Source organism: Pholis gunnellus, assembly GCF_910591455.1.
Source record: "Pholis gunnellus genome assembly, chromosome: 18".
Taxonomy (NCBI): domain Eukaryota; kingdom Metazoa; phylum Chordata; class Actinopteri; order Perciformes; family Pholidae; genus Pholis; species Pholis gunnellus.
The window spans coordinates 3,611,978-3,637,340 of record NC_136545.1 but is presented as its reverse complement, the minus strand read 5'-3'; the positions used below and the strand labels follow the sequence as shown (position 1 = coordinate 3,637,340).

Below are 25,363 nucleotides of genomic sequence, written 5' to 3'. Positions count from 1 at the left end.
TATTAATCAAATTATTGTATTCATTTCTGTTGTATCGATTATTTGCTTAAATCATTTAAGTTATTGCAGATAGATAACTATCTAAACATGATTCACATAAAGATTTGGATTGGACATTTACATAAAACACCAACTTATTTTGGTCAATAAAAAAAAAACTATACGCACCAAAATAAGTTACTGAAAAATGTAGCCTACCACTGGGTAACGGTACTGAAACTTAAGTACTTAATGTTGCCTTAAATTAAAATCACAACAATCATGCATAAAATGAGTCACCACAATGAAATAAACACTCGTTTCAGATCGCTAAATGTGCCCTTGGCTTTTATTAACAACCACATGATAAAATACGTCATATGACAGAGACCAAACTGTTGCCGGTACAATCACCAGCATCTCATCTGCCTCCATTCATTCAGTAATAAAAAGACATCTGCATACAGTAACACCAGCATGGAGGGGCTACAGTAACAGACCGGGAACGTGTCCATTTGGGCTTACTGCCGTTTCAAGAACATCCCAAGTGTGATTATCAGCACTGGAAAAAGACAAACATCCCCTTTGGGTTAGTTATAAACAACCAGTGACAAAAAACAGAAATCCTCATTATTGTTACCCGTGTGATGTAACTTCCAAGAAGTAAAAAACAAAAAAAAAAAAACCTGAAAGAACCGAATAAACTAGTTCGACATAATAATATGAAGATAACATTAGACCTCCTTGCTGTGTTTCTTTCCCCATTAGAAGTAAGGAGCGCTTGAATTTACTTTCTGCAAACAGGAAGACAAACTTGAGCTCCTTGCAGCTTCCCTACAGTGTGTTTCAGGCACCTCAGGGTATATTAAAAGAACAAACATTAGGATTCCGGTTTGAAAGAGGCACTTAAAAAATGTCAAGGCGGAAACAAAAGGTCGAGGTCCCTTAAGGTAGCGACTACAACATCCATCTGTAAGGACACTTGGGACATGTGATGCAGCACAGGAGAGAAGATCACTATTTACAAGTTGTTTTTAAATTAAGACACACTTTAGAACATCCAACCACCTCGCATAGCCTGGCATAGTAATATCCCACCATTATTTATAATAAAATATTAAAAGAGCATACCTTGATACGTTTAGTTTCAGCCTGTTTTCATTTGAAGGAAAATCTTTGGATTTGCATCTCAACGGACAGAAGTGATGTCTGATTTCATGCAGATAACGGACAAATTGACTGGCATAAATATATATTATTTAATTTGAATAAAACACTAACATATCAAGTGCTCCGCAGACATCCGGCTAAAACTGTGTATGCCAAAAATAAGCATCATATTAAATAACGTTACGGCTCCACATCCAGCAATGACAATCCGACTAAAAACAAGGCTTCTATATTTAAAAATCCTGAGTTAAACATTGTCAGTCACACAGTCGCTGCATGACCTAAAACCCCGGTAATGGCGGTCGTGTCGTCGGTGAGAGTCTGTGCAAAGAGGAGGAACTGGAGGCAGTGGAGTCACAGACTGGAGACACATTCAGCAGCGCTTGATTTAACTTTCTTCAAGAAAGAGGTCGCTCTAAACTCCAACCAGGCTGCAGTTTGTTTCTGCGCCGTTTCCGATGTTGACCACTTAAGCAGCAAAAAATGAGGATGAACCAAGCGCTCCTCGAACTTTCCCAAATATTTAAAACCCCTTCTGGATACAGTTCTGCTCCATCTCACGCTCGGCTCCGTCAGATGTTCTCGGCCTCTCTCTGGGGAACCTCCCTGATGCTGTCCTGGGGTCCGCCGCGGGCCGTCGGGCGCCGCCGGATGCTCCGTCCGGACGAGATGAGGTCGGCGTAGCCGCGGGAGTGAGAGAAGGCGTAGGCGGAGCGGCGGGAATGCCGGCCGCGCTGGAAGGGCGGCGGCTTCCTCCTCTCCTCCTCTTCCATCTCCATCTCGTACCTCTTCCTGTTCCTCTGGATCTGGGGGGATGATGAGAAATGAGCAGGGAACATTAGAGAAACACTGCCGTGTTGGAAGAAGATACATTTTATGACCATTTCCTTTTAAAGACAGACCCAGCAGCATGTCGGTCGTACCTTATCTCCTACAGAGGGCCAGATGCTTTTATAGAGGAACTGGATACAGATGACGGGCAGCAGGCTGATGCCCACAGTCAGGATGATGGTTAACCACAGGTAGGGCTGACGCAGAGCGTTTGATGCTGCACCTGAAAACAACAAATATACGCACCATGAGAATCGTGAAGACGGCAAGGTTTGATGCTTTACAGTCTGCGGGAGTGTTTCACTACTAAAACTCTCCAGGTTGAGTCATCAGCACAAAGACTAAGTGGACAACAAAAAAAGCTTCAAGAAGGCAAGTGTATGTTAGTATAATGAGGAAAGACTATTTTGTTGTTCTAACGTAACCCTTATTTTCCTATGTGTGGTTTACATACTTGTGAAAGGAATAGGTTGGACATTTGCTATGTATTTTGTAAAAAACAAGTTTACAAGAGAAAAGGATTTGAGGATGTTGAGCAACGCAACCAGTGGCCCTGATATTCCAGTTATGAAATACATATTTTAATAAAAGAAATCGTTTTTTCCATTGTTATGTGTATGCATTTCAGCTGCTACTCTCACATAGCCTAATGTAGACATTACCACAGGCTGGGACGATGACTAAAAAGCGCCGCCTTTGTCTTTGTGTGGAAGGGGCTACTGTTCTCCGTCCGACGGTGGCATTTGTGTAATATTGTAAATGGACTGTACTCGTATATCTCTCTTTTCTAGTCTTCAGACCACTCAAAGTGCTTTATCACCACATGTCACTCACCCACACACTGATGGCAGGGGCTACCATGCAAGGTGCCACCTGCCCATCAGGACTAACTAACCATACTACCCCGTTCCACTACTGAGCCACAAGACTTTTGGATATTCATGGTCGGCGAAAAAAGTATTACGCATAAGAAAACCTAACCAGATAGAGGAAGTTGGGCGGCTTTTGAATGGATTATGTTTGTAAAATATGTCCTTAAAAGTAGTGCTTAGCAAAAGGTAGACCTGGTGCGTTAAAGTGCACGTTTGTTTTACTTATTTATTTTTCTGGCTAATAATACTTTTTTTTTTTTTTTTTTTTTTTAAAAGGTATACGCTATAAAATACGCTAACCTACATTTATTACACTTCTACACTCGATTTTTTTGGAAAGGCTTAACAAAAGGACGTCATTGCCTGCAGAATATTCCCCTCCCTACAGCCTCGTGCACGTGGACAAATCCAAAGCTTGACTGGCTTGATGTGCGTAATTAGTTTCTTAGCGATGATACTATTGGCCAATTGTGGCGGAAAATCCTGGAGTTAACCGCGTCGCACTGTGGTGGATGCTCGGCGACTGACCGGTGAAGGTGAACGGTGCAGGGAAGATGACGTGGATCCCGGCACTGTGGATGTCAAACATGATGCCAAAGTAGATGGCTATGCTGCCCAGGACCGCGAAGCAGTTTACGAAGGTCCAGTAGGAGGTATCCAGAGAGATCTGACGAACAAGAGGGGAAGGAGATGACGAAGGTCAGCAGGTCATTCACGTAAAATAAATCCAACTTCAACCTTATACTTCTCCTTAAGTAGCTTTAAAAGGTTGGAAAAACCCAATATTCCACAATGACAGCATCATAAGTATTGGTTTCTGATTCAGTGCTTCAATCTTCAAGAACATATATTGATATTTATTTTGTAATTTGCTATTTCAAGCTAATATCATTCACGAACAAGAAGAAATCAATTCTTACTGAATCTGAGCATACATTTTAGCTGATCCAAATGTTAATGTTAGCATATTAGCATGTTCTCATCCGGTCACACGCCCTCAAACAACGCGGCTCACCTGCAAGTTGACGATAAAAACGAGCGACGAGGCGGTGACGACGGCCAAGGACTGGTAGTCAGAGGGGGCCTCTCCGTCCTGCCCCATGGTCTGCAGGAAGGCCCCGTAGGGGATGAAGAAGATGATGAGCGAGATGAAGATGCCGTGGAACAAGCTGATGAAGAAGTTCCTGTAGTTGAACAACGCCCCCTGCTGGCCGGGCAGGTAGAGTTTGGGGAATTTTAGGCTCATTTTGTCGTTAACGTCCTGCAGCGAGAGGAGGAGGAGGAGGAGGAGGAGGAGGAGGAGGAGGAGGAGGAGGAGGAGGAGGAGGAGGAGGAGGAGGGTTAACAAAGTTTAGTTTTTAATTCTAACACATTGACCTGCATCTTCTCTTACATATTTACTTTCACATCGACCTGTACATTTTCAGCTGTTCTAATTACTTGGCCGTGAATTTACAGAGTAAAAAGACTGTTGATACTTTTAACGAAGATTTACCCAAAAAATAAAAATAAAAATGTAATTTATAAAACCAATAGTGTACCGGCAGCCAATGACCTTTTTCTGTACTGTACTTTGTGTCCACAACAAAGGCTGTTTATTACCTGGTCAAGAAGTCCAACTAGCAGAACAGGTAAGCTGCTGTAAGCGAGATTGTAGAGAGTGATGAACCAGTCTTCATAGGTGACCTGCAGACAGGGGAACAATAGTCAGTGCGTTTGGTCCCTTGCCCCATATTGATCACCTCTGCATGTTACGCAAGTTCTGATAGGGGGGTCCAGCCATAGACTGTATATAAGAAGTTTTTTTTGCAACCAGAAGGGACACGACACAGCCCAAAATCATACCCTGCTTTATGGTCTGTTTGACTCTAAATGGACCATCATTTACTAAATGAACATCATGCTGTATAAGACTTGCAACTAGAGATTGAGACCATAAACTCATGTTTATAATGTTTACTGAGGTAATAAATCAAGAGAGAAGTAGAGTCATTTTCTCATAGACTTCTATACAATCGGACTTTTAGTTTTTTAAACCAGAGGAGTTGTCCCCTGATGGCCAATAGAGAGAACGCAGATTTAAGCCACTTCCACATTGGCTTCACTTTTCAGAAGCAGATGTTGCTGCCTGGGTTCGAGGTGTGGTCTGTCTCACAGCAAAGTCAGACAAGAGTTTACTCTATGATCACCTAGACAGACACAGAGACCATGTCAAAAGGCCTAGAGGCCAAAATGTCAAGGTGTACGGAAGAAATATAATCCAATGGTCAATTCATTCAAATGAATGATTATGAAGGAAAATCTAAATGTCTGGGACTAAATTAGATCATCGGGACCAATGCTGCTCACCTGTGCAGAGTATCCGTTGAAGAAGGAGTACCAGAAGTGGACCAGTGTGAAGGCGAAGTTCTTGAAGAAGAAGTAACGCAGGAACTTGCACATTCGGATGTAGGACCAGCGTCCGTGCACCAGCAGCAGGTGCTGCAGGTAGCGGAACTGAGCGAAGGCGTAGTCGCTGGACATGACGGCCTGCATCCCCTCCTGACCGCTGATGCCAACCCCGATGTCTGCAGCTGGGGGGGGGGGGGGGTTAGATTACAGTAGAGTCACTGGAATGCTTAGCACGCAGAAGACGGTTTGTCCTTTAACGCAAATTCGTTTGTATCCTTACTCTTGATCATGTTGACGTCGTTGGCTCCGTCTCCGATGGACAGCGTCACGGCCTTCTTGTACTTCTTCACCAAGCCCACCACGTTTCCCTTCTGCTTCGGTGTGACGCGGCAGCAGATGACCGCCTCGCACTCACAGGCCATGTCCACAAAGTCGATCTGCAGAGACAGTCCACCGGGTTTGTTGTCAAGTCAACCCGTCATGTGGCGGCACAATCAATGCAATCATGTTGAACTTTTAAACATTAACGTAGCTGCACCTGTCTCATCTCCTTCTCCCAGTCGTCCATCGGCTGTCCGTCCCCAGGGTTGGCGGGAGGCGCTCGCTTTCCGAGACGACGCAGGCGGAGACGGCGACGTTTCTTCTTCTTTTCGTACAGAATCTCGTTCTGAAAAAAAACAGAATAGATGAGCACAATCCACCATGTTAGCTGATGGGGAAAATATCCCCTCCCCCCATAGCTTCACATTTAAATTCTAAACTGGTCATCATTTGAAATCAGTGTTCATCTTAAAATGGAACTCACCAGCCATCCTCCGGTTATGACGAGAGCGTTTTTGCCCGGCGCTGGGAAGAAAGGCTCCGCGGATTTCTTTTTGCCTCGACGTATAGTTTGAGGCTGGGTCCTCCGGTTGGCCTGACGAATGCTCAACTTCTCACTGCAAACACAGGAACAGCAGACAAACTCTTACACGACTCAAAAGGAAATACTTCCATCCCTAATGTTGAGGTGAGACACGCAACAAACATGGAGGGATTGGTTCCATTTCAATTTAATTCAGTGTATTTGTATAGCCTCAGAGGGCTTTACAATCTGTACAGCATACGACATCTTCCGTCATAGGACCTTCACATCGGAACAGGAAAAAACTCCCCAGAAATCAGGAGGGATCCCTCTCTCAGGATGGACAGAAGTACAATAGATGTAATGTGTGCAGAATGAACAACATATATGATACATATAATAAGAGTAGTAATTAAGTAGTAAGCAGTTGTAGCATCAATAATAGCAGAATAATAATAATAATAGAAACATGACGACAACTAATAACAGCAGCGGATTGACGATGTTTTAAGTGAAGCGTAGTGCCCACCTTCCGGACTAATTAACTTTTCCAAGTATGTGCTCTTTCAAAAGGAACTTAAATAATTCCTCCCAGTAGAGATATAAATATATACATAAATAATATATTACTATTCAAGCAGTGACATTTTAAATCAACTCACTTGATGTCTTCTCCGTAGTGGATCTGCATGTCGTCTGTCAAAAGGGAACAAGAAAATCCGATGTTCTCTGCCGTTTCTGGGGAGAAAGACATTCAAATTAAGGGGAGCAAACATTGTACAAGAATTGTTTTGTTTTTTAATTAAAGCGGATGCCGCAGCACGTTCTGATCAGATGCTCAAATGCTTTGATCTGTAGCTTTTAAACAGCATTTCCAGTGCTCACTTCCTACGTACCAAATCAAGGAGGAAGCAGCTTAACGGCAACATTATTGAATCTTAGAAGGTTGGTGTTAATCAAGTTTTATGTAATATTATAAAGAGAGGCAGGTTCATTCCTACTTCCAAAAGTGTACTTCAACCAATTAACAATTGTTTTTTTCCCCCCATTGAGACAGAGGTTGTTATTGCCTCATGATCATGAGTACAGCCCAACCAACAGACTCCGATGGTACCTTTCTTATCTCCAGTCAGGACCCAGATCTTGATGTCGGCCTTGGCCAGTGTAGCGATGGTCTCTGGTACTCCGTCCTGCAACTTGTCCTCGATGGCTGTCGCCCCAATCAGCTGAACAGAGAGACACGGCCGGTTACTTTTTTTACAGTTTTTCAATCAGATAATGAAACTAGAGCCAAAGGAGCCGTGTGTAGGATGTAGTGGCATCCGTCGGTGAGGTTGCAGATTGCAACAAACTGAATACTACCTCCGCTCACCACTCCCTTTTCCAAGCGTGTATTAGGTAATGTAAAAACATGAAAGGACCCGCTCCTTATGTAGATATGAAAACACAACCATTCTTAGTTTCAGGTGATTCTACACTAATGAAAACAAAGTTATGAATTTAACATTCCATCTGTGCCAATAGATCCTCAGAATGCTACACACTCGACCTTTAAGGGAGACATGGAGAGAAAAACAACAAAGAGCTGCTGAGTCCCTTCAAGGTCAACGGTTTTCCACTCACCATCAGGTTGCTCTCGATCTGCTCGTACACGTGGTCGAGGGCGGCGTCTCTGTCGGACATGGACACCTGGGCCTCCTTGTGTTTCCGGGACCAGGCTTCGTACTCCCCTGTGCTGATGTCTTTGTAGCACAAGCACAGCGTCCGCAACGTCGCGTTGGCAAAGACCTGAAGCACAAAAAAGCGGACCGTGTTTTCCTTCAAAACAAAAACAGCTGCGTACACGCATGTTGTGGTTTCTCTACATATGTCTGCCGTTCAAAGACTGGCTGTATTAAATACAGCAGTGCAAAATGAGAGGAAGGTTCTGCCAACTCACGTCCAGATCAGTCTGGGTGGTTTCTTTGTGTCTAGAGTTTGGGGAAAGGCGCTCGTAGATGACCGTGTCGGCTCCTTTACAGTAGAGACGGATGCGACCGTCAGGAAACTTCACTGAGAGAGAGAGAGAGAGAGAAGAAACCGAGTATTTAACCTTGGCTACGAATTATTGAGTCAAGTCCCAAAATCAGGACCAGTCCTAAACTTTGTGTCAAGTTCCTAACAGGACTATTTGTCCTTAAAGAGGACCCACTCCCTATGTAGATACTAAGGGCTCATTCTAAGCTAACAGCAACAATTATTCTTAGCTTCAAGTGATTGTACAGTAATGACAACATTGTTATGAATATGAAATTCCATTTTCTGCCAATAGATGCTTCATACTGGACCTTTAAATCTTATATCAGAAGATTTGTGACTGTAGTTCACGCCTGTGGAGTCGACCATCTAAAGTCGAGCATAGCTAAATCTGCAAGACTGTGTAGCTGGCATAACAGGAGCTGCTCCAATGCTAACCTTCCGGACAGACTAACGCCTGATCATTGTATGCCAGTGACTTCTACTTAAAAGTCAAAATGGCACTTAGCAGGTTTTTGACAGCTGGCATGTCACTACTTATTATTTCTGTTATTATAACTATTGTACCAAAACATAATCAGAAATGCATGTGTATTTGTATGCACAATAGTGTGTGTGTGTGTGCACTCGTACAGATGATGGACATGCGCTTGCGGTCGGAGTTGAAGTCGAGCAGCGCCAGCATTTCGTAGGTGCTCTCGTGATCCATCTCCCTGATGGTGATGGCGTCCTGCGTGCGAGACAGGAAAACGTAGCCGAAGTTCCTGGCGGCCGTCACCAGGGCGCCCTCGTCGGGAGACGCCGCCTGGTACACCAGTTCGCCTGAGGGGAAGATGTGAACCCATACGTGAGCAGGTCCCGTTCAATGCAACGTCTGCAGTTTTCTCTTTTGTGGTAATGCACCCGTCTGTGCAGTGTTTCCATTTTCATTCGATTCATTGACAATACCTAAAATACAGCTTAATGCAGCATTAGAGGGATACTTTGGATGTTTTAAAGTGGGGTTGTAAGAGGTATTTATCCATAGTCAGGGTGTAAGCTACAGTAGATGGCGGTCGACACGCCCCCAGTCTGGAGTACCAGCACAGGGGTACTGCTGTGGACCTTACCGGCAGCCCTCCTTTCCAACGGGAACCGAAGCCGTTATATCCATCTATGCTCTATTCAAAGCAACCAGACTCCATTTACAGAAACGGTGATTTTACCTCACTGGTCTACCATTGCCTCCATCAGTTTGTTTATTATTGTGCGACTGTGAGGAATCCAAACTAATCCTTTAAAAACACCAAAGTTCCACTTAACACAAAATAACTAACCAATCAAGGCTGCGGAAGACCAGCAACTCCTGGATTCTGTGAGGTAAAGTGACTGTTTCTGATAACGGAGTCTTGTGGCTTTGAAAAGAGCATAGATAACGGCTTCAGTCTCACGTTGGAAAGGGTTGTGTAAAGGGAAAGTAAAGAGGTGAAAGTATTGAAAACATACCGCACACTTAAACTGTTATGGCTTTTCTTAGGTGTCTTAAATACGTCTACAGCAGTACTCGTGCTGTTACTCCTGCTTGTTTCTTCAAACTTCAAAACATACTCTTCAGGGTGCATTAGGGTTGACAGACAGGTTTACGCATTAGCTCCACTCCCTTTGCCCCAAACTAAGGATCTTAGGATTACCTTCTTTGTGCTCCACCATGACGGTGTGGCAGAGAGAGAGCAGCTTGAAGAACTCATTAGCATCTTTATCCTTCCCGGATCGGACGCGGGCAACCAGAGAATGATCCATGAACTGGAACTTTTTGTCAGCCTGCTGGTTCCAGCTCCAGTCGACCGGCTAACGGGGGGGAAAGTAGAAATAGTCTTTTTATTCCGGTGAGTTACGCAAGTAGTTAAATGATCAAAAACGATATTTTGTTGTGAATAATAGTTTTTCCTCTTTAGCTTAGCAGTCAAAAACATTTTCATGAGAAGAAGTACTTTTATATTTGTTGTGCATCATTTTAATATACATAGTGATTATCGGTGTCATACGCTTTATGATTTTTTTTTGTCCATTTTATTATTTTTAAAAACAATTCCTGCTTGAATAAAGATATTCATAAATAATAAATAGATAATATGCACTCTACACGTTTTGTATGTCTTATATTGATCACCAAAAAGGCATATCAGTGGTTTTATAATCAAGACTTGTGAAATACAAATTGTAATTCATCTGTTTCAGTATTGTACCGTTACATATCATTATTTTCAATCAATATCTGAAAATCTATTTACAATCTAAAGTATGGATCACTTTCCATATGTTGAGAATGAAATTGAATGTGTCTAAGTCATTTCTTTCTCCTACAAAGACACATTTGATAAACCTTAAAAACGTTTTGTCACATCTTACATGTGAATCATGATATTTTGGAAGTAAACTTCTCTTCTATAGCAACAATAGTTATATTTAATTAAACATTACCTTTCCTCGGTCCAGCACAACTCCCTCAGCTGTGGTCGGGTCACCTGTGGACAGGAGAGCAAAAACTTGGAATGAGTCATGGCTGTAAGGACACATACACACATGCAGAAGAAGAAGTACCACATAAAGAATATTGTTTTGGGATTATTTCATCTCCATGTTTATGTCTCCTGCTGATTTCCATGAAGTTTGTACATGCTGTTTTTCATACTGGGGCGCAAATCTAGGAAGCTTTCACAAGCCAATGTTGAGACCGTATCATCTAACTCTGGTGAAGTTTGTTTGGGCGAACCCTAGTGCTGTCCCATTGCAGTGAAATAGTAATCCAGAAATGGAGGGGATTATGGGATGCCTGCGTGGCATTTGTTGAGATGGACACAGGTAAACAACAGGTTAACATTAGTTGGAGAGGACTGACTTGCACTTCTCCATAAGTCCAATGTTTGCTTAACATCTGGGCGAATAAAGAAACATGCTAAATCCAGTCCAAGTCCACAGAAATAGTGACTATAATAAAGGCATTGGAGATTCTTGGGCACAGTAGATTAGTGTCGAGTCCTGCTCATCTGTACACACTCCTCGGCATATGGATTTTTTTATTTGGTCTGCTTTAACTTGTGCACTGTGACACCGATCCAGACTGAATAGAAAACAAACCAAAAGTATCAATTTCCCTCCGATTCGGACTAAACACACTATGGCTTGTGAAAGCGCCCCACAGGAGCTCCCCGTCGTGTTTGCTTTCCTTAGTGAAGCTCTGTACCTGTGTCACAGACTAACACAGCAAACCCGTTTGCAAACTTTGAATCTGTTGCCTTTCCTCGATTTGTTACTCAACAATTTGTTTGCTCTGCTCTTATCTAAATTCAACTTCTTCTTGCAGCAGTGAACTGGTATTTGACCAAATGGATCATTAAAAGGCTCGTTCTTCATCTTTCTGATAACACAATGTTGTCAGTCGGTTCAGGCAGAGAAAATACATTAGTGCCTGCAGAAACTGGTCTTCTGTGCACTGTAGATGGCTTTGCTATCAACAAAACAGTTGTCATTCTAATAAAAAGGCAGCAGGTGTCGCTCTCTCCTTTCTCTTTACCTCCACCACCTCCATTTACCTCCATGGGTTTCTTTCCATTTCTAACTAGAGGGTGACCTCCCTGAGAAAGGCCATAGTTAGAGTTTCAGTAACTGGGAGTGAGGCTCTAATTCTGCCAGGGTGACAATTCAGTTCTAACTGACATATCAAACATTAACATGCATTTTTGTGTTTGAGTGAAATAAAGCGGATCGGTACCGTAGCTGCGTCCAGCGATGGTGCACTTCTTGAACTGCATGATGTTCTGTGTGAGAGTTCCCGTCTTGTCGGAGAAGATGTACTCGATCTGACCGAGCTGCTCATTCAGGGTGGTGGTTCGAGCCTGTACGGGGGGTGGGGGCAACCATTGATTTCATGAAAAGTGAAAACATTATCAGGGTAAAGATATCACTGCCAAAAAAGCTAGTAAGTGAACCTTGAGTTGAGTCAGTAAAAATGAAAAAAAAAACAATTTTTTCACTTTTGTTTTCAGCTGTAAAAAGTTACACCGTTAGAAAATACACCTGATTGTTAAAACACATTGAAATTTGGAAAACTTGGGGGAAAAAAAATTATACATCCTCTGTGCACAGGATGTGTTGTGCGTTACATTTAGAGTAAAGTCAGAAAGCTAAAAATACCTATAAAAGCAGGCGTAATGTACCTTAGCCGGTGTGTCTTTCTCTGCGTAGTACATCTGCAGGTCCCAGTTGATGAACTTGCTCTGGCCCAGACGAATCACCTCCACACTGAACACAAAGCACACAGGAGATGGATTTTAATTTAGACAATTATTTCTTGGAGGTGGAGCTGCTCTCTGACAACGATGTGTCAGAACCCCACAGGTTTTCTTGCTGAAGCTGAGTGGAAAAGTGACGAGGTAGAGAAGAGGAAAGCAATGCTATGAAGCCTCCCTGCTGCTAACATGGTTATCTTGGATAACTAGTTAACGGCCATGCAGTGCAGTGAAGTTGGCCGTGTTGGCGTTCTGAAAAATGAAATGCGACGGTGACATCAAACTTAATCAGGAACCAACTAATGCTGTTCTGTGTTTGTTAGTTAAAGTTAGAAAGAGCATTTGTAACTGGAAAGTGTTTTAATTGTGTATTTATTTAGTTTAAAGATGTATAGCTGCACCTTGCAGATGTTTTCCAGAGGAAAGCAAAGTTAAATTCTCTGAGCCATGTTGATGACATCTGACCCTCAGTAGAGAACAGTAGATATTTGGGTGTAATGTATTTTGAATGTGGGTCATACCCATTCTGTTTTTCACATTTTAAAAAGGGTAAAACCAACTTTATTAAGAATTTCCATGTTACGTCCATGGCCTAGAGAAGTTCAATCAATATTTGTGAACATGAGCTACTCTCTCTCAAAGCCTGAAAAAAGATAAGTAAGTCACAAACTTATGATGGTGCTAAGTTTGACCAGCACCAAATCCACCAAACCAGCCTGAAAATGAAAGAAACTCTCGATTGCATGAGAGTCTATGAAGCCGGGCAGGATAGTCTATCGGACGCTGGTCGGTGCCGGGCGATTCTATGCAATCTGCATTGAGGGGAGGGACAAAGCAAAGGTTTCCTGAGAGTCCTAACAATCCCATTTCACTCATGTCTTTTTGCAGCCATAGTATAGTAATTCTGTGGTATAAGTAATCTTTTCCATGGAGCGTAGATACTTTACACTGTCTATGACAAGGCCAGTAGTATAGGGCTTCTCTGAAGTCAGCATTTAGTAACAGAGGTGTTTACTTGTTGCAGCTAGAAAGATACTCAGCAGAAAGACCTCCCTTTTACACAAACCTTCAAACTACAGGAAGGGGAACGTAACATTCATACTCAAATCCAGTATCCTTGGCACTACTCATCCACCTAAATAAGTGGGTAAGGTTTTACTCACCTGACGTATAGCGAAATGGGCACCATGGTGTTAAGGACGATGATGTATCCCCAGAAGCTGAGGAAGCCTCTGTAGGAGGCGCTCTGGTCTTTGCCGTCGTACAGATACCAGGCCTTTAAGCCGATCTCCTCGTACCAGAAGCTGTGCCCGATGGCCAGACCTGCCGCCACCAGGATCAGCAGCACGAAGATCTAAAGGGAGGGAACAGAAACGCAGTTACACAATGGGTGACTATCAAAAAGGCCCAGTAATATTGATAAACCACACAAAGAACATGCAGCCGAAGACGACGGTATATTAGGGCCATTGTAGGTAAAAAATGTCGTAATATTATGAATTTATGAGATCAAAATTGTAAATTTACAAGAAAAAAATGTAATATTGGCCGAGATTATAAAGTCATAAGTGTATGTGAAAAAAGTTAAACACTGCTGTAACGTGAGCCACCGAGCGCGAAACCGTAGTAACGCCAGCCATCGTCTGAATTTTGTTGCGTCCAAAGTTGTATTCTATTGTTAAGGATGACCTCTGAGCGAGGCGAAGTTCCTGAAAGATACATATACGCGTTTTCTGTTGTCCTTTTTGGGTCATTTTATGAATGCCGACATCGGTATGCATTGTACTTCATCTTCATGTTGGGCCTGTTGTGCGTATTATTTTGCCAATGAGTTATCAGATAAATCCTAAAGATTGCTGTTTACGATGCCCGAAGTGAAGGTCCTGAAAGATTCATACATACGTTATATTTCATGTTCTTTCTGTGTTTGTTTATGAACATAAATAAATACTAATAATTAACATTTTTGCACTCGGCGGCTCACGTCCCGCAGTCTTTAGAAGGTGGCATCTATGGTGTGATGAGGTTGATCGAACCTTGCAAAGTGGAGTGATATAGTTCCTTGACAAGAACCCGCTCAGTTTTTGTCTCGCAAATTTAGAACTCAGATACGCCGTTGTAGCCGACAAGGAAGATAGACGATTAAAGGAGAGGAATGAAAAAAACAAATGAATTGTGATGTTGATGAATTTCATCTCCTACTTGTCTTACCGTGTAAACCATGTAGTTCATCAGCTCGTCAATTTTGGTCCTCTTGAACCTCGTCTTCCCGCTGTTCCTCATGATTTTGGTGTCAGCTCCTACGACATCACATATCAAAAGGTGAACAATAACCATTGCAATCAGTCATAGTTTTTGATCATCAATAATATTCTGAATTATTTACCATCAAGGTTAAATTTAATTTGGTAATAAGGAATTAATGGTGATTGATTTGTGCTGCAAGTGACAATTATTTGAATTTCCTCAATCTATAAATTGTTCAGACTGTAAAATGTCAAAATAAAGAGAAATGCAAAAGACGTCTTCAAATGTCTTCTCTTGTGGTGCCAACAACCCAAAAGCCAAAGATATTCAATTTACTATCATGTCAGACAAAGATGGTAAGTAATGAATTATCAAAATTGTTAACTATTCATTTCTTGTTAATCAACAGTTAATTAATTGTTTCAGCTCTAATGTGGATTGTTCATATGCATATGGATCGGGGGTCACCTAACGCAAGAAAGAAAATAAAAACTAATTTTTTCATATTTACGTAACATATGTAAAGTGATTTGTTACGTATAATAAATGTGTTAATGTTTTCTAAACTCTGCAATCAACTTAAGTTGAGCTGATGATGAAGATGATGTCGCTTATCCACATCTTCAGTGTACACTCAACAGCGCTAAAATGCTCTTTTCATAAATTTCAGATTTCTGCAGTGATGTCATCTCGTGTCGAGGGGTTCTCACCTGCGAAGATGACCACGCCGTGACACTCCTCTGTGTTTCGGATCGTGCAGCCTCGGAGCAGCATGTTGTCCAGGTCCAGAGGGTAGCGCTCCTGTTCCCACAGCATCGTCCCCACAAACTTGTCCAGGCGGTTGTTTGGCTCCTCGCACTCGATCAGAGCTTCGGGAGAGACGAAAGGACACGAGGGCGGCTTTTAAATTACATTAGAAAGTGAACTATCAAGAAGGTAACGAGCTCACCGATATCCTTAAGAATATCCTGCATTAAATACCGCAAAATAAATGTGCTTTCAATACGGTTATGGTTATTAATTCCCTCAACAGCAAAGCATCATTATTTTAAATAAACAATTTCATATTTTTTTTATTATTTCTATTTCACTTTAAAAGTCTGTTTGAGTGACTAAAAGTGAATCAGGTTTATGCAAATAAACTTGGCTTGTAGTAGTGAAGCGTGCCTACCATTAAACCCAGCCAGCTGACGCTCCTCCTGCAGCCTCTCATCGGTCACTCGGAGTCCCAGACGAAACTTCAGGTTGGTCTCCCTGAAGGGGAAAAAAAGAACATATGCAAAACAGACTGAAAACCAAGCCCTGAGGAAAGCCCAATCACAGGTAAACAGATACAAGATCATCAAAGGTAGATTAAGATGAAAAGGATTTTAAAAAAATGTTTAATTTCACTTCATGTTAGGAAATAACGTGATCAGTCAAGATAAATAAAGCTTATTTATGGTTAAAAATATATTCTCTGATGCAAGCTGCGTGCCACATAGCTAGTTAATAGTTCCATTAGAGCCAAATGTAGGCCTCTGTTTGATTTAAAAGGCGTTTCTCACTTAATCACAGAACATACGGTCACACCGGTCACATGGTTTTAGTTTGTTTAGCTCTTGACAGAAGCTCTTTACACATTTACTCTCCTCTTATCGTGCGTAATGTATTGACTGAACTCTTGAAGAAACTACGGCTCAAACAAAAACTTGTCGGAGCAAAGAACGCTGAGCAGCAGCATCGCCAAACAGAATGTATTCCATTATTCAATATTACAGTTCAAAACTAAGTGTCCTTAACACTAAATTACGATAACAATTGTGTGATTTTGGTAAAACAAAAAACGGTCAGAGAGTCTTACCCGTCGAGCTCGGCTGTTTCTACATAGGTGAGGCTGTTTGGGTTGGAGCTGGATAACAGCAGGATGTCAGCCTGAAGAGGATACAAAAGATATACACATTTAAAAAATTTTTTTTAAAAAGCAATTCATCAAGCATTCGGAAGGGTTTAACACTCAAATTTGACCACACATCTGCTTCTGGTGCATTTCTGCCCTGCTTCAAAAAGGCCAGTGTGTAGGATTTAGAGGGATCTATTAAGCAGAAATGGAATATAATATTGTGTGCTGTTTACATCTACATAGGGAGCGGGTCTTCTACACAGAGCACCGCTGTCGTTGTTGTTAAACAGCTAATTTTTCAACACAATTTTAATTATTTTATCTCTGGGTTTATAAATCTTCAGCATACGGTACTGCTCACAAAAGTCACAATTGATCTCTTCTGTTCCAACCTCACACACTGGTACTTCGTTCATCTTAACCTAACTGGGTCCTGGCACAGCCTTTGACTTCATCACCAATCAGATATTATTAGATCATTTATAGAAGAGTGGCTCAGTGCGTTCTCATATCGGCCTAAACTTAGGTCTGAACTTGGCTCACTGACACTAGATGTTGAACATCACAGAATTTTCTGCAGTTTAATAAAAACACAGCTAACTTTTTTTGGACCTTGTATTATGGTCATGCTTTCTTCTGCTAAGAAATATACAAAATGTAATTATATTTTTAACGTGTCAGTTTACTTGTTAAATAATAACAGCAATTGTTGTTTTGAAGCTTGCATAGATAACACTGGGACAACCAGCAAGAATACGGTCAATGAAAGCCACATGCCCAAAATCATCAAAGTTAACATCAACAATGAACATGGCTACTGTTAGCACTCACAGCTGTCAAGCTAGCAGCTCGAGGATGCCTCTGGGGCCGTTCAATGAGTGCTCGCCAAAAGACGCGCATGGAGGTAGCCCATCCAATCGTCTCATTAGAGCGAATGAAATGATTGGCGGGCTTATCCTGTCCTGCGACAGCCACGGATACCAGATTTTGTTTTTTTTCTTTTATCGTCAGATCATTTGATTTAGTGATCGCTGATACAACAACAAATGTATTTAAAATACATTACCTACCCTAGCTTTAATATGTGCTTACTTACTGACCGTGAACCTGAACAGATCTACAGCAGTTAGGCACGTTATCGCTACCTAACTAGGATACAGGACAACTATTGTGACCGATGTAACCAGGTAGTATAACTGTTGATAGAGTGAACATAAAATGTTTTAAAAATAACTATAGGTCTATGAAAATTAGATAAAAAATTATAATTTTCTCAAAGTTGGCAACGATAAACAAAGACATTTCTCATGGTTTCGAGGTGCCACTTTGGGTCAGCTGGAAATTGCAGGAAGTCACACAAGCGCATTTGATCCGTTTACCTGCTTCAGTCAGTCAGCCAAGTTACTGTTACACATTCCAGAAAAAAAATGATCATGAATCATCATACCGGAATGAAGTCGTTCTTCTTCAGACGAACCACGTCTCCAACCTGGATGTTTCTCCACTTCAACTCTTGAAACCTGAAGCAGAGACCGATATTTGTATGTTGTTCTCTTTTTTTAAATGGAGGACAAGAAAGTTTGAAGAAAGCATCCACTTACTGGCCCACATTGTACAAGAACAAACCTCAAATACAAATTTGATATGCGTCAAATGTCAAAGTACATTTATTTCAAAATGCTAAATAAATGCTCAAAATGTTTCTTTTAACGTTTAATGTTCAGATTCTAAAACACGTGGTCAACAGAGAACTTGAGCTACTGGCATTTCTCAAAAATGGCGTCGCTATTTAAAGATAGAGGATATCTTGTTTTATAACTCAAAGTGAATAGAAAATGTTTGTTGTTCTGACCCGCCGTCCAGCAGCACTTCACACTTCCTGTTGTTGATCTCCTTGTCCATCCTGTGCCGCGCCTGGAAGAATTTTAATTAAAAAGATGTCAGGACAAAACGGACAACTTCCTACTTATGTAATCACATGGCAATGTACTGGAGCTTGAACAGCAATCAGTTGATTTCTAGATCTCTGTCTGAAATTGATTTTTAATATTTATTTAATATTATAAGTTTAATTTTGTATTACAGTATTGGCTTCAAAAATGTACATGTTTGTGCATCAGCTAAATTACAACTGACTGGTATAAAACGTTCTTAAAGCTATTGCCAGCATTCTCTCAAAGGTCTATGGATGATTTCTGGAAATGTGTGTACCTACAGCCTGCGCTTGAAGGTGTTTGATTAAAAGTACTCAAAATACAATGATAAAACCTGACATGGATTTAGCAGTGTGTGTGTGTGTGTGTGTCTTTCCAAAAGAGAAGTATTACCAGATCGTCCACCAGGTCTTTGACGGCAGTGACTCCCAGCACCACCACCAGAGGAATCAGTGTGGTGTACCAGGGCAGAGTAGTAATGTCTGGAATAATCTAACAAAAAAAGAAACAAAAAAAACAGTTGATGGTACTTATTTGTCCTTTTTTTTAATTGCAGCACTATAAATCAGAAGACAGGGGGTTAATCTCTTTTTCAGATGTACCTGTAAGATGAGCAGAGCCAGGAAATAGAGGTTGGCGACTCTCTTAAACTGCTCGTACAGGTTCAGAGGGAGGAAGGTGAGGACGTTGTACTTGTACGTCTTGATGGAGTTTTCCTGCAGAGAAGAAACAATGATATGATGGGTGCAGAGTCAAACTGCAGAAAATATGCATCTTAAAAAGGGGCACTACGCCGATTTTAAACATGAAGAGCGGTTTGTTGGTCATCAGGAATACTACTCAACCTGTGAAAACTGTTGCACAATGATTGAGATATTCTGAGAAAATAACCCTGATGATGTCATAGTGATGTCATCCAGTTTACTGATCTCTTTAAATTCGTAAAAGAACAAATGTGTTTCAAAGTGCTTATTAGGCAGTTTTGACCCTTGACCCACCCTAATAAACTGTTGCATGGATTTCGAGGATTTTTTAATTTATTTTTTAAGTTTAACTCAGACTGTCTATAAGAAGTGGACGCAGTCGAGGTGTCGGCACTCATTGATTTGCAGATTTGAAGCCCTGAGTTTGCCATTTCGGCAGTCACCGATTTTGGCCACAACCATTATGTTTTTTGCAACCAGGGAGCGCGAGTGACCATATTTGGACCATATCTTACTAAATGAACATCATGCTGTATTGAAGAAGACTTGAAACTAGAGATTGAGACCATAAACTCATGTTTATAATGTTTACTGAGGTAATAAATCAAGAGAGAAGTAGAGTCATTTTCTCATAGACTTCCATACAATCAGACTTCTTTATGCAACAAGAGGAGACGCCCCCTGCTGGCCATTAGAGAGAATGCAAGTTTAAGGCACTTCCTTATTGGAGGTTGCTGCCTGGTTTCACATCAGTACATACTGCAGCTGCCTTTACAAAATACATACTCTTGCCTGCAGTATGCATTTGATTGGGAAAACCAATTGCACCTTGAACCATTTGTCCTGAATCGTCAGTTCTCATGGTGTTGGTAGTACTGAGGCAGTGCTGTGTTGCAGCAGAGGCGAACCATCTGAACGTGTACGTTACAGCCTGGTTTCCACTCAGCGGCGAGTCCGTCCCTCCCACAGTGTCCCCCACCAAGACACTGAAGCCCTACCAGCTCCAGATCTGTTCTGAGAGTTTTATTTCACAGAACATCATCAACCGTTCTGACCCCAAAAGTGTTGGATGGGCTTGAGTTCAGGACTCTGCGCAGGACAATCATCTTCCTCTACACCAAACTGGGGAAACCAGTTTTATTTTCAAAACACAAAGTGTTGCGACAAAGTTGGAAGAACACTACGGTCTAAAAATATCATCGGATGCTTTATAAATAACAATGGAACTAGCCTAAACGGTCCCAGACCAAAGGTATATGGACAGGTGACATGGTTAGAGTATTGCTTTGCTGAAATGCCTCCTCTACAACAGAAGCACTAGTAAGTGTCTGGGTTGACTGTGCAGGCAGTGGCCCAGTTAGTAGGGACGTCAGTAATAAGATAAGAGCTGCATTTCATTACAGACAACCATCGGAACTCTGACAACTCCACCAGCTTTCTGGTAGATCTAGGACTCTAGAGTGCACAAAGGGTTACCGTTCTTAGAAACATGTTGTGCTTCAGTCCCACAGAGTCTCGCTGTGTCTATTAGTGAGATACAGGTCGGCCCAGCTGGATGATCAGCTTTCAGCCTCCACAAAGACAGACGACACAAAAACACTCAAATGACTAGGCAAAAACAGAGAGGTGACATCAGGAGGAAGCACATATAATATCAAATTAACACAGCTGACTTCCTTATTGGTGTTCATCAAATTCAACCTGCGATTCTTGTTTTACACTCACTGTTCTTTAACAATTATGTCAAATATTGCAGCAGAACTTCATCGCTTTGTAATAAATCACACACTAAGATTCCAAAGTATCAAGTTGATTATTTTGGTCTTTCAAAAGATCGAACAAGTTGTGATCTAAACTAGTTTTAGGCATCATCTTATCACAGAAACCAGTTCTTTGATCTTCTGTCTTGTTTTTTTTTTCACTACAAACCGTCTTTAACTCCCTCGTGCAGAGGTTTCAGTCTCTCTCAGGGCTAAAATCCCTCATAGACGTGTAGTATGAAGTCGGTTAATGCCCATCTTACATGTGCTTTTGTTTGCTCAGTAATACTTATCTTGTGTCTTATGGTGCATACATTTCATTTAAAAAGGGTTTAACAGTTAAAAAGAGATCAGAAATTACAAACCTGCTAGCTGTAACATTCATATGATTTAAAGCTTAACCATGTTACTTTTCAATGAAGAAATAGCACAGTCTTCCTCTTACAAATGAAAAGTTATGTTGATGAGCAATAAAACACCCACTGATCCAATACAAGAAGGGGTTTTGCTGGTGCAGTCTTTTATACTCCTAAAGGGACACGTACACAGGCCGCTGTGGTTGCCAAGGACGCAGAGTAGTTCTCTTTACCCTGTCTGCTAGGAGGAAGCATTCCACACGCAGTAGATCGCTACACCACCACTTCTATGTTGTTGGTGATCCTTGCACTACTGTTCAGTTTATTTAGTTTACCTAGTTGTTAATTTGATACCATTCTAATTCATTGTATATACTGTGCATTTATTTATTTTTTTGCATTTTTACTTTTTATTCTATTTTATCTTATTTTTTATTATTCTATTTCTTCAATTCAATATCTGCTCTGTTATTTTATTGTACTGTATATATTGTGCATTTCCATACTTCATATTTTATTCTACTCCGTAACTTGCTGCTGCTACAAACAAATTTCCCCCTGGGGATGAATAAAGTCTCCATCTATCGATCTATATTAGACTTGTCCACACGGTCACTACTAATTTGCGGACGTCCGCACTGAACCCAGGCGTACACCCTCTGATGTCAAAACAGACTCTAGCAGACTCGCAAAGTACAACTTCAGCGTTACTTGGTCTAGTGTGATCTTTAACTTATGGTGGCTAATGTTTGATAATAGCAGCAAACTTAAGATGGATGTATCTGCGTAACTCATTTGCTTTTCTCTTTCCGGATTTTAGGACGTATCCGTATGTGCTGCTGTAACACGACATGTTGGCATGTATCACTGTCCAATAATTGTATCTTTTGGGGCTCAACATTTTGTAGCATCAGTTGGATCTGGTCATAAAAGACGTGGGTACGGGACGAGTTTGGGTCTCAGTTTTGAGTCTTAGCCATTTTTTTCAGCTTTTGCTTTTTAAACATTTTCCAAAATCATCCTTCAGGTTTTAGGTTGATTCTGACATGCAATAGCTGCGGATCACACGGTCTCACAGAAAGGTAGTAATTACTTCCTGACTCTTGCAGGTTTGAATCTCTATCAGTATGACTTGTGGATGCATTGGTCTTATCCAGTCTTTGAATAGGAGACTTGCCTTAAACACCGTTGCATAACCCACAATGACAAAGTAACGTAGACAAAAAACTACCAGGAAATGTTGACTCATCAACCAACTCTCTACTGCAAGTGTAATTCTCTGCAGGTTGATTGTGATAGAAATTAACTAGTGGTGTAACGGACTATTGTTGATCTGTGATCCGTGCAGTAGTTTTAAATTGACAGGAGTTACATTATGTCAGTTACATTACAATGCGTTCAAGCTCTGTTCAGTGAAAATGAGTATTGGGCGAAGGTAAATGATAACATTATGTGTTCACATGTAATCTTGTAAAATGTAGTGTTGGTGACAAACTTGAATAAATCTAGTTGTTTGAAGGAGACGTTTTCACAACAACATAAATAGATATTAGAGATGAATTATGAGCTGTTAACACTAGCTATAAGCAGCTTATAATACATCATTAAAACTACTAATATACAATCTTTTACTTCCTTGTTTTTATAAAGGAAAAAAATCACTATAACAAAGTAAAAGGATAACATTTAGAATTGTTGGTGGTTTACTGACTTCAGAGCGGTTGAAATGATTTTTGTGACGGTGGCAAAAAAAATAAATAATCGTCCGGAGCTTTGTAGACCAGCTGCTACAATGAACCACAAAAGGGATCTGTATCTGCCATTATGGATCAGCAATGATCAGCAATTAGTATCGGTGGCAAAAAATCATCATCTGGGATCTCTAAAAGTTATATTTGCTCTCTGTGAACCGATCCATCATATGATCCAAACCACGTGTTTTATGATCTGTTGCACCACTAAAAATGACCTGAAACCAATGACAGCCTTGAAGGAAGAAAATCTATCTCATGACTGATGAATGATTTGAAATATAGGCGGCATGATAAACGGCTCATTTAAAACATGCCAAACACAAAATGTCTTTGTCCAGGGTGTGTCCGCTATGCTTTATATGCTTAGGATTAGTTTCTACCAGGACCAACAAGGATGAGGATAAAGGTGCATTAAAGTCCAATAAACAGCGGTTTTACGTCAGGTATGACAGAACTTACAGAGTATCTGCTCTTCTTGATGCATAGGAAGACTTTTTTCTGAAACTCTGGCAGCTGGTGATAAGGTCGATCGTTGGCTTTCACCTTCCATCCCATCTCTGAAACAGAAAACAATATGGTTTCCTTCACTAAAATGTAATATGTAAACTACACAATAAATGTTTTTGTACGACGCACAAAATGAAACTGGTCCATCTTCTTATGAGTGTGAAGTTCACTCAAAGATTAAATTAAAAGAGTCATAAGTGTGTCTTAAGCGACTCACCGCTGGGTTTAGCTTCCACAGGGGGCAGCGGGGCTCCTGGCGGGGCTCCTGGCGGCTCTTCTGGTTCCTCTTCAGAGCTTGCCTCCAGTTCGTCATCCGTCTCGTCGTCACTGTACGGCATGACCTCATCATCAGGCCCCTGGGAGTCCAAACGATGCCGATTCATCTTGGCACCTCAGGTATCTGAGAAAGAAGAAAAGTTGCAGTTCATGAATAAATGTAACATGACATAATTCAGATTTTTAAAGCGTTCAGAACACAAATGGGTAACAGGTTTTTATACTTTCCGAAACCAACAATCTGACAATGGACTGGAAATGGCCCTTCAGAAACTGACATTTTGACATCAAAAAACAAAAGCATGAACGGTTGGAATTATTGAATACTGTACAAACATACTGAAGAATCGTCAGGCCTCAGACACTCAAAATGAGGTGGAGAGAAGCAAAGAAACGCCGAGTCAGCTGACATTTGCAGCAACAGTGACTCTCCCTAAATTGACAAACCAAACACGACAAATGACTGTGAAAATGTATCCGGAAAGATCAGACCAAGAAAGAGCACAGACGGAACAGGAATGCAGATCCAGTGAATCAGGAAACAAGGACAATACATCAATCAGCTGTTAGAGATGAAGTCAGAGGTAATCTGCATGTCTTAACATTATGACTTTATGATCCAGCTGATGGATCAGTTTCACTCAATCTATTGTGTACAGCCATCGATGCTCATTAAACAAAGAGCTGCAGTTCGGATTCACCTCCTTATGTCATGAGATGCGTTGTGTAATGACTTTGCGGTGCGTGTTTGTGTGTTCAAGTGTCACAATGTACATGCACTCGTGTGCGACTCTGAGGAATGTGACCGCACCTTCTTGATCGTTCGATTTTTCCCTCAATAGAGACCAACGTATCCGCCCGATTCAAACGGCGTTTAGAGTCGACACTTGAAAAAGGTCTGGACCACACCGTCCCGCCACCGGAAATACTCACGAGATCAGCGACTGTGTATTAATCCACTGCTGAAAATAGTCCCCAACAAAAGCACCATTTCCTCCTGTTTGAATAACATTTGATAAAAACCACAATACCCAGCTGTTTCAGTGTATTACTGAGCCTTTTAAAGAGCAAATCCGCTGCATCAGTGGAAATCATCCGCCTGACGGCTCCTGGTTAGCAGGTGCAGAGTTTGGGTTGGTGCTTCCCATCAGCTTAATGTTTAATGATGTGGAGGAGTCCATTAGCACAGCTGATAAGGCTCATTAGTCCGGTTTCCAAGAACAAACATACCTAAAAAGCAGTCCACAGGGTCACGCAGGGACTACGGCAGGACTCAAACTTGTGAAATGGAAGCGTTGAAGAGAGAGAAGGGGGCCGTTTATAGTCCAGACCAAATGTCTTTTCCCCCTTCTAGATATGTCCATTTTCTGTTCCATCACTGCGTAGTTTTTAGTTTACTTAGTTGGTAGGAATTCACATTTTATTATGAAAGTTTATTGCCTAGATACAAGAGCATGAAGGGCAGAAGTTTACAGTCTAACGTGAACATTTAGCTCAAAGCACCACTATGCCCAAGTACAGCCTCATAGAGCTGCTAGCACGGCTGTGGACTGTTAACATCTATTTAGCAGT

At 41.3% G+C, this 25,363-nt stretch overlaps 1 protein-coding gene across 1 annotated transcript in view; it reads right to left on the bottom strand.

Moving 5' to 3' along the window:
* Positions 1 to 310: 310 nt before the first annotated feature.
* Positions 311 to 25,363, bottom strand: part of atp8b1 (ATPase phospholipid transporting 8B1) — a 31,814-nt gene continuing 6,761 nt past the window's right edge. The window contains exons 2-30 of the mRNA XM_079179580.1: positions 23,733 to 23,915; positions 23,468 to 23,565; positions 19,037 to 19,150; positions 18,828 to 18,926; positions 18,353 to 18,414; positions 17,948 to 18,020; positions 16,462 to 16,532; positions 15,790 to 15,872; positions 15,329 to 15,487; positions 14,583 to 14,671; positions 13,535 to 13,725; positions 12,300 to 12,384; positions 11,855 to 11,978; positions 10,564 to 10,607; positions 9,774 to 9,930; positions 8,737 to 8,925; positions 8,027 to 8,139; positions 7,711 to 7,875; positions 7,202 to 7,313; positions 6,750 to 6,825; positions 6,049 to 6,181; positions 5,782 to 5,910; positions 5,524 to 5,680; positions 5,202 to 5,425; positions 4,455 to 4,538; positions 3,868 to 4,113; positions 3,381 to 3,519; positions 2,073 to 2,203; positions 311 to 1,955 (exon numbers count right to left, since the gene is read on the bottom strand). Of these exons, the coding sequence (XP_079035706.1) occupies positions 1,722 to 1,955; positions 2,073 to 2,203; positions 3,381 to 3,519; positions 3,868 to 4,113; positions 4,455 to 4,538; positions 5,202 to 5,425; positions 5,524 to 5,680; positions 5,782 to 5,910; positions 6,049 to 6,181; positions 6,750 to 6,825; positions 7,202 to 7,313; positions 7,711 to 7,875; positions 8,027 to 8,139; positions 8,737 to 8,925; positions 9,774 to 9,930; positions 10,564 to 10,607; positions 11,855 to 11,978; positions 12,300 to 12,384; positions 13,535 to 13,725; positions 14,583 to 14,671; positions 15,329 to 15,487; positions 15,790 to 15,872; positions 16,462 to 16,532; positions 17,948 to 18,020; positions 18,353 to 18,414; positions 18,828 to 18,926; positions 19,037 to 19,150; positions 23,468 to 23,565; positions 23,733 to 23,898 (3,747 nt within the window). The 5' untranslated portion in view covers positions 23,899 to 23,915 and the 3' untranslated portion in view covers positions 311 to 1,721. The remainder of the gene's footprint in view (positions 1,956 to 2,072; positions 2,204 to 3,380; positions 3,520 to 3,867; positions 4,114 to 4,454; positions 4,539 to 5,201; positions 5,426 to 5,523; positions 5,681 to 5,781; positions 5,911 to 6,048; positions 6,182 to 6,749; positions 6,826 to 7,201; positions 7,314 to 7,710; positions 7,876 to 8,026; positions 8,140 to 8,736; positions 8,926 to 9,773; positions 9,931 to 10,563; positions 10,608 to 11,854; positions 11,979 to 12,299; positions 12,385 to 13,534; positions 13,726 to 14,582; positions 14,672 to 15,328; positions 15,488 to 15,789; positions 15,873 to 16,461; positions 16,533 to 17,947; positions 18,021 to 18,352; positions 18,415 to 18,827; positions 18,927 to 19,036; positions 19,151 to 23,467; positions 23,566 to 23,732; positions 23,916 to 25,363) is intronic.